The sequence below is a fragment of the Prinia subflava genome, chromosome 10 (assembly GCF_021018805.1).
Source record: "Prinia subflava isolate CZ2003 ecotype Zambia chromosome 10, Cam_Psub_1.2, whole genome shotgun sequence".
Lineage (NCBI taxonomy): Eukaryota > Metazoa > Chordata > Aves > Passeriformes > Cisticolidae > Prinia > Prinia subflava.
Window position 1 is genome coordinate 10,076,405 of NC_086256.1, and position 12,011 is coordinate 10,088,415.

General features: G+C 49.3%; 1 protein-coding gene across 5 annotated transcripts in view; it reads left to right on the forward strand.

Moving 5' to 3' along the window:
• ERI3 (ERI1 exoribonuclease family member 3) overlaps positions 1 to 12,011 on the forward strand; it is a 130,395-nt gene that overhangs the window by 87,289 nt on the left and 31,095 nt on the right. For 4 of the 5 annotated variants that reach the window (XR_010081449.1, XM_063407241.1, XM_063407242.1 and 1 more), the window contains one exon: positions 6,343 to 6,442. Coding sequence is in view for 3 of the 5 variants with exons in the window: in XM_063407241.1 (XP_063263311.1) it covers positions 6,343 to 6,442 (100 nt within the window). In the remaining 2 variants the exon portion in view is untranslated. Of the gene's footprint in view, positions 1 to 6,342; positions 6,443 to 12,011 lie in introns of those variants that run through there. The other variant, XM_063407244.1, reaches the window with a different exon arrangement.

Sequence of the window (12,011 nt, forward strand, 5' to 3'; positions counted from 1 at the left end):
GCAATTGCTTATCGTGCCTTATCTGGGAATATGAAACTGTATTGCATGACATCCAGAGGCAGGCTGAATAGATATGCCAATTCATCTCGAGCCCAGGCTTTGACAAGCTAGACTGCCCTTGTTGAAAGGCATCAGTCAAACAAGAGCTGCTGGCTGCTTTTCCCTTTTTTATACTTTCTCTCGCTCCCGCGCTCCCTCTCCCTCTCTTACCGCCTCCCCTCCCTCCACCTCTTTTTTCTAAGCTTTTTCCACATAAAATTGAAAAGCTTTGGAAATAATAATAATAAAAGCCCCCCAAACTAATACCGTTTTAAGTACAACCCCCTCCCTCCCCAAATGGGATTGATAAGGAACCCCAGTGTATGAAGGCATGTTTAGATAACATTGAGAATATTATAGCGAGTGAGAGAAAGTAGGGGGAAAAGCTTCCTGCCACGTCTAAGCCGGGAAAGGCGACGGCACCCTGGCTAATACGAGTGTTTAATATTTGATGTGTTGGGATAAAGCAGGATCACCTTCGAATTGAATTGAGTGTCAGAATGAGAATCTATTACTGAAATTCTTGTGTGATTTGACAGCAAAGCAGACGATGTTATTCTTCACTAGTTACCGCAATCTTCTCCCCTACATCACTTAAATATTTTTTTCTTTGCTTGAGTAAACACACATTATCCTTTTTTTCCACCTCCCTTTCCTTTTTTCTCTCCCTCTTTTATACTTATTTTTTTATTTATTTTTTTCTTAAATCAAACCTGCCTTTCACAGGGCTGATGGAGTAGATTGTTATTTCTTTATTTGTCCTATTAAATGGAATTCCTGATCATTTAATCCTGCTTTTGTAAGTGATTTAAAAATACTTGAAAAGCTGTGAATGTGGCAGCACTTCTGACTAAACTGCTTAAAAGGGACACGTTACACCTGGGTTTAGCTCCTGCCTCCTGACAGCCAGCGAGGAGTCCCGGGCTCTGTGCCTCCATCCTGCCAGGCAAGCTTTCCTCTGCGCCTTGCCTGCGACAGAGCAGTTCTGCTGTTGTCAGCTGAGGGTTGGCAAGCTGCTTATTCATTACCTGACTCTTCTTTAATTGCATTTAGCCCTGTTCAGGAGCCTCCTACTAAATGATTTGGTGGTGGGGTCAGCCCCTCAGTGGTGTTACATTTGCCTCGTACAGTGCTGGTAAATTTGCATGGCAAGAAATCCCAACAAGAAATGTCCACCTCCCGTTCCTGGACAGGAATGCAATTAAAATGGGAACACTCTGGAGCCTCCCGTGGCCAGGGTGCTATTCAGGGATGTCCTGCAAGACAGTCCCAGCTCCAAAACCTTACAGTCACTAAAAACATTTCAAACTATGTTTAAAAGCCCTCTTAGTCATAGACATGACCTCTTTTTTCTTCCTACCATACGAGGTAATATAAAACCTTGACACCTCATTGTGGCAGCAGTGGAATAAGGGCAGTTAGATGGGAAATGCTTATTTTGGGCGGATGCAGTGCACAGTTGACATGACAGGAGGAGGAAGATGATTTTGCTGTTCCAAAGACATTTTCTCCATTGCAGAAGTGTCAGGGGGTTCAGGTGTGATCAGCAGGCAGCTGTGTCCAGCCTGATCCTGGGGAAGCACAGCTGGTACCTGCTGCTTGCCCAAGCTAAGGACAGCTGGAAGTTCTCACACCTTCTTTCTGTGTATTTAAACCCATGTATTTTTCATGTGTCTTTTCGAAATTATTAATGGAGATTTTCAGCAAAGCCCACCTATTTTCTTATACCTTAGTACCCACCCTTCTCAGACTGCTTAAGCCCCTTTGCTCCTAGAAGATTTTTTTCCAAAAGGAAATATATTCTCCCTGCCTGAAAGTGTCTGTATTAATATTAAAATTACAATTACCAAATGAAACATAGCATATAAAACCTCTTGGTAGGGTATGTAAAATAAAATGACAGAGTTGCCCAGCTGGTCAGGGCAGGACTCTGTGCCAGTCCTGGCAGTTCTTGCTGCTGTGGTTTGTGAACACGCTCATGCCTTTGCAAAGCACAAAGGTCTGCTTCTCTCCTGCCCTTCAGCTACAGCATCCAGTGTGATGCAAAGCCAGCAGCTCTAGTGAAGGGCAGAGGGGCCAGGAGCTGGCCAGCAGGTCACAGCATGAACACGTGGAAAGAACAAGGCTGGCTCTGCCAACATCAGCACATTGCCCTAGCAGAGCTCCAGCAGCTCTGAGGACCAGCTCTGTTCTTCCCTCTGCATGTGGAGAGGATTTGTGGGGCTCCCTTATTCTGACTTCTGAACAGATGCCTGTTTATATGCTGTGGGGTGTTTAATTTTGCCTTAATGTGACTGCCAAACACCAGTTTTTGTGAAGTGTGCTGGGCACTTCCCCATAAATAAATGATGGAGCATTATTCAGTCCACTTAGATCAATACATCAGCTTGACAAGTTTCAGTTCTGGGAATTTTCTGACCCCCTAGAACATCTTCTCTGCAGCCGTGCTGCTTATAATCCATGGTGTGCAGCCGAAACAAACCCCAGAGAGCAGCACATGAGGACCCAACTGCATTGGTGCTGTCACCTTGATGGCTCCAGCATTGCTGGGGATGAGCACTGGTGTGCACTGGGATTGCAGCAAAGGCAGGTGAGCCAAATTTGGTGCCAAACTGCACAAGCAACCACCACCATGGGATTGCCCAGCCTCACTGGTACGCACTCTGTCCCAGCACAGGGAACATCTTTGTACCCCAGTGCTGTCAGAAATAGGACACAGAGCTCGTTTCAGGCTCTTTGCAATCTGAGGCAGATGTGTCATAGCTACTGGGAAGGTTTGTGACCTGATGCAACAGGAGGTGGGTTTCAGACCTTTTTTGCTCTGTTATAAAGCCAGCCTCAGATGCTGTGATTCTGCACATGCGTCATCTCTGTGCCCCATGTTTTATCCCCACTTCTGGTTTCTGGATTTTCTGCAGGATATGTGGGGTGCAGGTTATCTAATGACCTACTCCCCACACCAGCACTTGTTTAACAAGGTGTGGATTAACTGTGGTGCCTTCTCTATGCATGGAAACACCGTATGTTCCTAATCTCCTGCTGCTGTTAGCTCACATTTATCACAGGAGTATCTGCTTACCTTTGATTCGAGATCCCTCCATCAGGGACCCAGGGCGGTATTTGTCTGTGAACTGCTGTGTATGCCTATGGGATTGCATAAGTAAATAAATATAATTAATAATCATCTGACTTCGGAGCAGCATTGGCAGGGAGGTAAATGTAGCCTTCATAGAATTACAAACAAAATCAGGAAAAAAGGAAAACCTTTCTAGGAGATGGTATGAATGAAAATAATTGTATTCAGGTTGCTTGAAAATTATTCTGTAAACATTGTTCAAGTGGTTTTTAGCAGATCAGAAACACTGAGTTTCTCTTTCAATCAGAATTTTGGCCAGAACCATTTAAAAATAGCTTTTAAAAAGATGCCTGCATTTTTATCAATTAAAATGCAGATAATAATAAAAAAACCACAGGGTCCTGGCCCTGCTTCAGTGTTTGACCTAAAAAGGAGCAACCCAATCTCTGCAACAGCAAAACTGAACCAGAGGGAGGGACAAAGTAGTGCAATTTCCTCACAAAAGGGTTTCATGGCATTTTTTGAAATCCTTTGGCTTGCAAGTGAACCAGGGACATCTCAGACTTTCTCACAGTTTGCCACAGGGATAAGCACTGAAGGGACAGGGGTCTGTGCCACTGCTGGTGGCTGTGCAGTCACAGGGCTGGCAGGAAGGTGGTTGACACCAGTGTCCCAGCAGCTCCAGTGAGCCAGTGGCCACAGCCACCCCTGCAGGCTGGGTACCCCTGGTGTTGGGGAGCCACCGGCGCTTTCTGCCTCGCTTTAACAGTCAGAAGAAGAACTTTCCTGTTTAAAGATTAAACGTTGTCTTTAAATATTAAACAGCAAAGCTCCTTGCTCTTGATTGTGTGGCTGCTGCCAGCAGGCGGCTCAGAATTGCCACTTTTAATTAAAAAAACTTTATTTTCCAGCGCAGCCCAGCAATGGCTCCTCCTTTCGGCCAGCGGTGGCTGACCTCTCCCCTGCCTTCATCCCTTCATCATCGCTGCCTGCACTTCCCTCTGCCTGCAGCAGCGATGGTCCCTGCCAGCCCCGGAGTGTGAGCAGCCTTGTCTGGGACTGATCAATGCCCCTGGCACTTCCTTCCAAAACCCCAGGAAAAACAATTAAAACCCGATCGATCCTGCAGGCAGCTTTGAATATGCATAAGTGCACACTTGACCTTCAGTGGTCAGGCCAACTTCCACCCCAGCTGCTTAGGTAGTTTGCTCAGGTATTGCGGCTGTACCGAATGACCTTGATCAGGAAAGCAGAACGCGATGCAGAGATGGGCCCGCTGCTGATCGGGGTGCTGGGGCACGTGCTGCCAGCTCCCTGGTGCTACTGCTGCTGCTGCAGAGCCAGGGGAGGCAGGCTGAGGTTGGCAATAGCACCCAGGAGCTTTCCAAAACTGTCCCCGTGGCTTTCCAGGGATCCTGCCAGGCTCCTGCTGTGCTCCCTCAGTTGCTCCTGGCCGGAGTCCAAGGGATGTCTGGGCTGGGAAGGCAGCCTGCGATACGGGATACGGTAGTTCCCTGGGCAGGGACACCCCTGGTCCTTTCCCCATCTGGGGTACCCCTTCCCCAGGGATGGCCCCACTGCTGTCGAGTCACTGGTGCTGAGCATGGGAGCCTTCCTGTGCTCTGCCTGGGTTTGCTCTGTTGGATGGAACCCTGGAGAGGGAACAACATGTGGAACCACTTCTGCCACCCAGCAGTGCGGTGGCAGGGTCCCATCCTGCATCCCAACCTCTGGCTCCCCCCAGCCCCTGGCTGGCTGGCCTGCATCCTGATCATGGCAGGGAACATAGCAGAGCATGTTTGTCAAAGGCAAAGGAAATCTCCCCGTTGTGTACACAAAGTGTAATTTCAGTGAATTATGCATAGACTTAATTAGGAGTTTTAATTGCTAATCATCTCCCAACAGGATTAGCAATGCTGTCTATTAATTATCTGTGGAGCCCTCTGTTTTGCTAAGGCAGGAGTAACAAAGCAGCATGAATGGCTACATGGGCCACTAATAAATTAACTCCCTCAAGCCCCGTGGCTCCCGGGGGGCTGCCAGCAGAAAGGGCTGTGTGGGGGCTGGACCTGCCCGCTCTAGACAGAGCAGCAGGTAGCAGAAAAGAGGGGCTGGCAGGAGGTCCCAGCAGCAGGCAGGTGGCTGGTGAGCTGGTGGGGGACACCTCTCAGCTCTGGTCACCCAGTTCATCCCCATTCCTGCTGCAGAGAGCATCTCCCTGGCATTTGCAGCTTGCGGAGGGTGTCAGCAGTGCCCTGCCACACTGTGGCTGTGGTTAGCTATGATCCCCCGCTGCAGGAGGGAGATAGGGGCTGCTGGATTGACCTGATCTCATCTGGGGACAATGGCCCTCACAGCAGCAAAGATAGTGCCAGCATGAGCGACGCTAAGCCCACACACCCTTCTTACTGCTCACAATGCATTCTGAGCTTAATTCCTCAAGATGAAGAAGATATGTGGCTGTCAGGCTGTAATTACAGCCGTGCGTGTGACATGGAGGCCCGGCTGCTTTTATGTTTGCATTGTCCAGTGGGTTTTTGTGCTGCTTGGGCTCCCAGCTGCCCTCCTTCTCCTGGAAGCCCTGCCAGGGGATGCTGTGGGTATGAAGCAGGCTCCCTCCAGCCAGGCTGCAGGCTCTGTGCACTGGGGTGAGCAGTGCTGGCTCCTAGTAGGATTTGTCGCAGTGATGGAGAGCACCGAGGCAACTGGGGCTTGGGGGTGGAAAGAAGAGGGAACTGGGCAGGTTGTGTTTGCCAGAGGAGAAGGGGCCTGCTGGCCAGGCCAGCCTGGGAATGAGCACCCCTTTCTACATCCCCTAACTCCTGTTGGTGACCCTGTTAAGACAAGAGTGGGTGGATGTTTTTGGAGCAACTAAGAGACACAGGGGATGAGCTTATATCCCCTGGCTTGTCCCCCCACAGCATGGCAAAGGTGGCCTTGAGTGATGCAAACCCCTCCGTCACAAGGGTTGCCATGTGTACAGGACACCACCAGAGGCCTCTAAGGAGAATCAGGTGGGACAGGGCAGGGTGAGAGTGCTTTGTGTGGGCAATTCCAGAAGAGCTGCTGCGAGGGTGATGTGTGGGTCCACACTGAACACGGTGAACACAGACACACAGCAGCCCCTGAACACAGACCCACTCCAGCCCCAGGAACAGTCAAACCTTGGCAAGTACAGATCATGCCTGCACATGGGCTATGTCTGACCCTCTGTTTCTCTCTTCCAGGCGTACAGCTTTGCCATGGGGAGTTGGCCAAAGAACGGGCTCTTAGACATGAACAAAGGACTGAACCTACAGCACATAGGGAGGCCTCACAGCGGGATAGGTGAGTGATGCTGCCATTTCCATCCCCACAGTTGCTGCTCCAAGTGTGTGGGACATGCCTCAGCTCTAAGACATTGTCCAGTCTGGGGTGCTGAGAACAAGCCAAAGGGCTGCAGAGTCTCCAGCTGGTGGAAAGGATGATGATGTGTCAGGGCAGAATGGGCCCATGGATGACCTCTCTGTCCTTTGCATATGCCAGTGTGCCAGACATACCTGCCTGTCCCCCTGGCTGGGGGGCTGCTTCCCTCCTACACTGCTCTAGCAGTGCTTGAGTTAGGGTTGGATATGGGCAGCACCAGGTGCACAGCTCAAGAGTCCCTAGGCTGGGCAGGATGCTGTCTCTGTTGGACCAATCCTTCAGTTGCTCTGGATGCTGCAGTCCTTGGAAAGGAAGCTGTGCTGCCCGGCTTGGGAACTGGCTGGAAACATACTGCAGAGTGAAGATGCGTGATCCCAGCTGGAGAACTGAATCATCATTCTCTTTGTTAACACGTATGATCAGTTTTGTGGTCCTGCAGCATGCTCCAAGATAAACTGATTTACAGTGCTCTGAGATAAACAGTGGCAGAGTTCCATGTATCCCCCAGCTCCTCTGCAGGGATCAAAGTGATGTGAGGGAGACCTGACCCAGGACACTGAAGCTGTGTATCTGCCTGCTGCTTAACACTGGGGATGCAGAGCTGGCACAGCAGCAGGCTGTGGCATGGGCAGGAGCTCAGATTTACTGGGCTGTAGGCAGGGCTGTGACTCAGGGCTGTATCACTCTTGTCTGTCTCGTTTCTCTGTGGAGCAGCAGATCGCCTCTTGGAGACCAGTGGTCAGGTATTCTCTCTGCCTCCCAGCCCTTCATCCACAGTGACTTTTGAGCATTAAAGTTTGCAAGGAGGCAAGATTTACTAGAAAAAGTCACTGGCTACCTGGGCTTTGAAGAGGCTGTTTAATATTGTTTCAAGACTCTAACCATTAAACTCTCCAATCAATCCAAGTTAAGGAGATGAATTATTTAAAGCTCACCAGCTTTTAATTAGCAGGCTCCTTTTGAACTATGGATCTGGTTGCATTTATTGACAGAGGTAGCATTAAAATTTGCCTCCCTGCCTGGGAGCAGATTTGCCTGGATTGTATCTCATGTTGGGAGGATCATCAGGAGGCAGCAGGAACTGCAGGAGTTGTGTGTACACGTCCTGCTCTGGGGACTTGGGCTTTTTCTGGGGTTTCCTGGTAGATGCAGAGTCGGTTTCTGCCTCATCATTCCTCATTTTATTTGTGTGATGAGCTCTTCTGTTGCTGTCATCCCTTACTCTAACAGTGTCCCCATTTTCTGGAATATTATCTGTCTGCTGTTGGTTTCTGCCCCTATATCTGTGCTGTTGTCTTGCACAGGTGTGACTCCTTTGCCTGACAGAGTTCACAGATTTGTTGTTCATGTCCCTCTGCATTCCAGTCCTTTAAGAGAGTTTTGCCAAACTCCCTCTGTGGAGGAGCTCTCCTAGTACAGGGTGAGCCCATGGAAAGTGAGGCCCAGCACCCAAGCTCCCTTCTTGCAGTGCTCCATCCCAATGGCAAACCTGCCCTTCCCACACTGCTTGGAAGGGATTTACCTGGGTGCTGTGAAGGATGCCAGGGCCAGCAGTGTGACAGTTTCTATCTCCTTGGTACTGCAGTGGTGCACACGTGCCCTGAGTGTTACAGCCCGCTGGCTGGTCCATTTGGGCTGGCTCCAGAGCAGATCTGTCCTGGAGGTTTACAATGCTCTGACTGCCTGCAGAGGTGGTAGCCACTGGCACCTGGTGGCTTTACCACAGGCTGAGTACCCAGAGTGAGCCAGAGTCGAGGACAAGAACTCTTCCTCCCAGGCAGCTTGGCACCACCAGGAACAGCTGCTGTCAGGGCTGCTGGCTTCATGGCTTGTTGCCCCATGCCCCTCTAGGAGAAGGCTTGGGGCTATGCTGGTGTCACGCCTTGCCTGGCATTTTTTCAAGGAACCAACTTCCTGGATTTCTGGCCACTTCATTTGCCAGCCTGGCCTAGGCATGGATCAGGTGTTGGTTCTAGTGACAGCACAAGAGGTTCCCAAGCCAAAGGCTGAGGAGGGACTACTCACTGCAGAGGCAGCCTGGCGTGCTTGGGTCCAGCATTGCTGCCTCATCCTGGAGACAGCATCAGTCCTCCACAGCCAGGTCCTTCCATATTGGCCACTGGGACTGGCACAGTCATCCCAATTGCTGATGGTCACCCTGCAGCCTGAACAGTCCTTACCTCTCTCCATGCTTTTGACTGCCCAAGTGTCAGGGTTGGGAGGAGCCATCCATCCCTTCCCTTCCCTTCCCTTCCCTTCCCTTCCCTTCCCTTCCCTTCCCTTCCCTTCCCTTCCCTTCCCTTCCCTTCCCTTCCCTTCCCTTCCCTTCCCTTCCCTTCCCTTCCCTTCCCTTCCCTTCCCTTCCCTTCCCTTCCCTTCCCTTCCCTTCCCTTCCCTTCCCTTCCCTTCCCTTCCCTTCCCTTCCCTTCCCTTCCCTTCCCTTCCCTTCCCTTCCCTTCCCTTCCCTTCCCTTCCCTTCCCTTCCCTTCCCTATATAGGAGTGTCTGTGCAGCTCCTTTCCTGGCAGTCTGGGGAGCAGTCCAGGGAGATGCAAACATTCCTGTGAAGCCTCAGCGTGCTTATGCAGGAATGCACAACACGGATGTTTCCCTTCAAATCTGACAGAAAAATTGCAGTGGATAGCCACTTGTTTTTGCAAACAATTTGCAAGGAATTTTGCCATCTTGTCTGATGGATTCTGTATTGCTTTGTTTTCAAATCACTCTCTGTTTCACTGTCTCAGCAGGTATCTGTTCCCAATCCCTGCACTTGACATGCTCTGGGACAAGTCCTGCTCTATCCTTCATCTTCTTTCCTTCATCATGTTGAAATTCAGCAGAGTTCAGGGTGCCTGACACCCTGCAGGGCCAAGGCTGGATTCTGGATGGTAACCACCTTTAGCATTTGGTGGATACAGGCAGGATGGGCTTGTGCTGGAGCACAGTGGAGTCTCCCTACATCCCCTGGAACATGTAGCTGCCCATACGACAGCAAGTTGCTGCACAGAGCTTATGTTCTAGCTTTTGTCTGGTTTCTATGCATGAGCAGCAAAGCTTATTGAGGGGTTAGAACACTGGTTTGTGTCCCCAGATACACCAAAATATATCTGCATGCGCTGCAAATACAACTGCCTTGGGGTGAGATGGGTGCAGATCTGGTGCCATTGTGTTCTTGAGAGGGAAAAGGTAAAGGAAGGGGGGAAATGTAAATATTTCAGGATAACGAGACATAAAAGTCCTGCTCCAGAGGGTGAAGATGCAGGAATTCCTTGGGAGATCAGAAAGGAGCAAAAGGGGTATGACGCCTATTCTTTCACGCCCTTTCTCAGGTTGATATTTCAGCTCTAAGGATTCCTTCTAGGCTGAATGTGTCCCTGGAGACTAGAGAGGACATTTTTATGCAATTTCCATCTCTTCTCTAACACAGATTAGATATGTTCAGCTCCACTGTGGGCTGTAGGATGAGGAACTTCTCTTTGCTGTTTTCTTGGCCCTCCGCAAAATGAAGTTTAGTCTACTCAAGAAGTTACTCAGTCTTACATATATGGGCACACGGCACGTGTTTGAGGCGGTGCTTGCCAAAAACAAGCTGCAGCCTTTAAGGGGAGTCTTGGCACTCACACAAAGACCAGCATTCACAGGCTCCACACCAGTGGAGCTGGGTACCTGTGTTGAGATCTCTCTGCTGAGAGTCACAGACTCATACAAATCAGGAGGATTAAAATCCCAGGTTTTAGTTGTGATTTAAATCCGACAGCAGATCGCCTGCATTCAGAATTTTTTTTTTCTGGTTTTGCCTTTTTTTCAAGCTGTTTCCCTGAAAATTCAAAATTTTACTGAACAGCACCTATCAAACCAAGTGCAGCTTTCCTTATTACTGCCCAGTCGTTAAATCTGGTTATTCTTTTACTCATCCAATACTCTGTTTTTGCTACATTTATTTTGATTGATTATGTAACATAATATGCCTTTAGTCCTAGTTTTTAAATATTTTTTACATTAGAAAAATGGTGAATTATTATTTGATCTTGAAGAGTTGGTGATTAAATTATTACTCATGATTGCTCTTTTGGATGAAAACTGTAATGCCATGCTAAAGTACCCCAGTGATAGTTTGAATTGATTTTATTAGGAAAATCCTCTTTCCCTTTCAAATATTCACTACGGAAGGAAAAGTAAATTTCCGAATATTTTTGGGGTAAAAAAAACCCCTGGGACTAGAAACTGAAGCAAGAAATGATCATTGAGCTGGAGGAGTGTTTCTGGAAACCAGCCTTTCAAGGTATTAGAATGAGTACTTGTCACCCTCTCTCCCCTCAGTTGGTTGGTTTGTTTGTCTTCACTGATTATAGAAAGATAAAAGACAAACCTTTTTTATTTTCAATCCTTTGTTGTTTCTCAGCTCTGAACTAGCCAGTTCTTGAACTGAAAACACACCAAAACCACCAAAAAATTACCCAAACTGTAAAAGTAGCAGCTCCTACTGGCAAAGTTTTTCGCATTTGTCAGCTCCGCTTCCCTCTCCAGTGCATTGACTGTCTGTAAAACATGACATTACTCCTTGCTACTGATCTTTTTTGAATCTAATTGAATGTAATTGAATCTTTAAAGTTTACGTTTTAGCACATACATTATTGTGATTTTAGATTTAGTTGTAAACACTCGGTTTGGGGTTTGTAGGGTTTTTTTTAAATCTTTTTCCTTTTTTTCTTTTTTCTTTTTAGGGAAATTACAGTAGCTAGGCTGCTGTGTCTCTTGCTAGTGAACCCTCAGTACCCATCCCAGGTGACAGGAGACCTGGTCCCACATTAGCACCTGTGTTGACACGGTGCCCTCACTGGGCTGTTTTACACCAGCTGTCACAATCCTGGGAGCTCCGAGCCCCGCTCAGGCGGCTTCAGCATCCCCCGGCCCGCAGCTCCCCTGGCCGGGGCGGTGCCGCGCTCTCTCCTCGGGGGGATCTCTGCCCACGCCGAAGAGCAGAGCCCCACCTGCCTGGGCAGGTCAGCAGCCCGTGCGGAGAGCGACCCAGCGAGCCACCGTGCCTTCCCGGCTCCGTCTCTCTCTTTTCATTTACTGATTGGAAATCTCGGAAGGTTAGGGTGTGATATTGTTCCTGATCCAGAGCATTAATTAGGCCTTGGAAAGAAGAAGAGGAATTGCGTGTTTTTAACAGTGAGGTTAATGGGATGCTCGCAGAGTAGACAGTTTTAATGAGCTTCAACTCGATGTGCAGTGAGTTTACTCTTTGTGTTAAAAGGGTCACACTGCAGTAGTTTGATGTGGATTGTCTTCTGGCCCCCAGTGTCATAGGTGAGCGTCTGTCAGAGTCCAGTCAGAGCGCATTTACTCAGTGACACGATTCTAATTAACTAGCTCGAGCTGCCACCGCCGCGGGGAGCCGGGGCAGCGCCTGCCCGGGTGCTCCTGCCCGGCGGAGCCATCGCTGTCTCCGCTCCGCCCGCCCGGCTCGGCGGGGCCGGGCCGCTCCC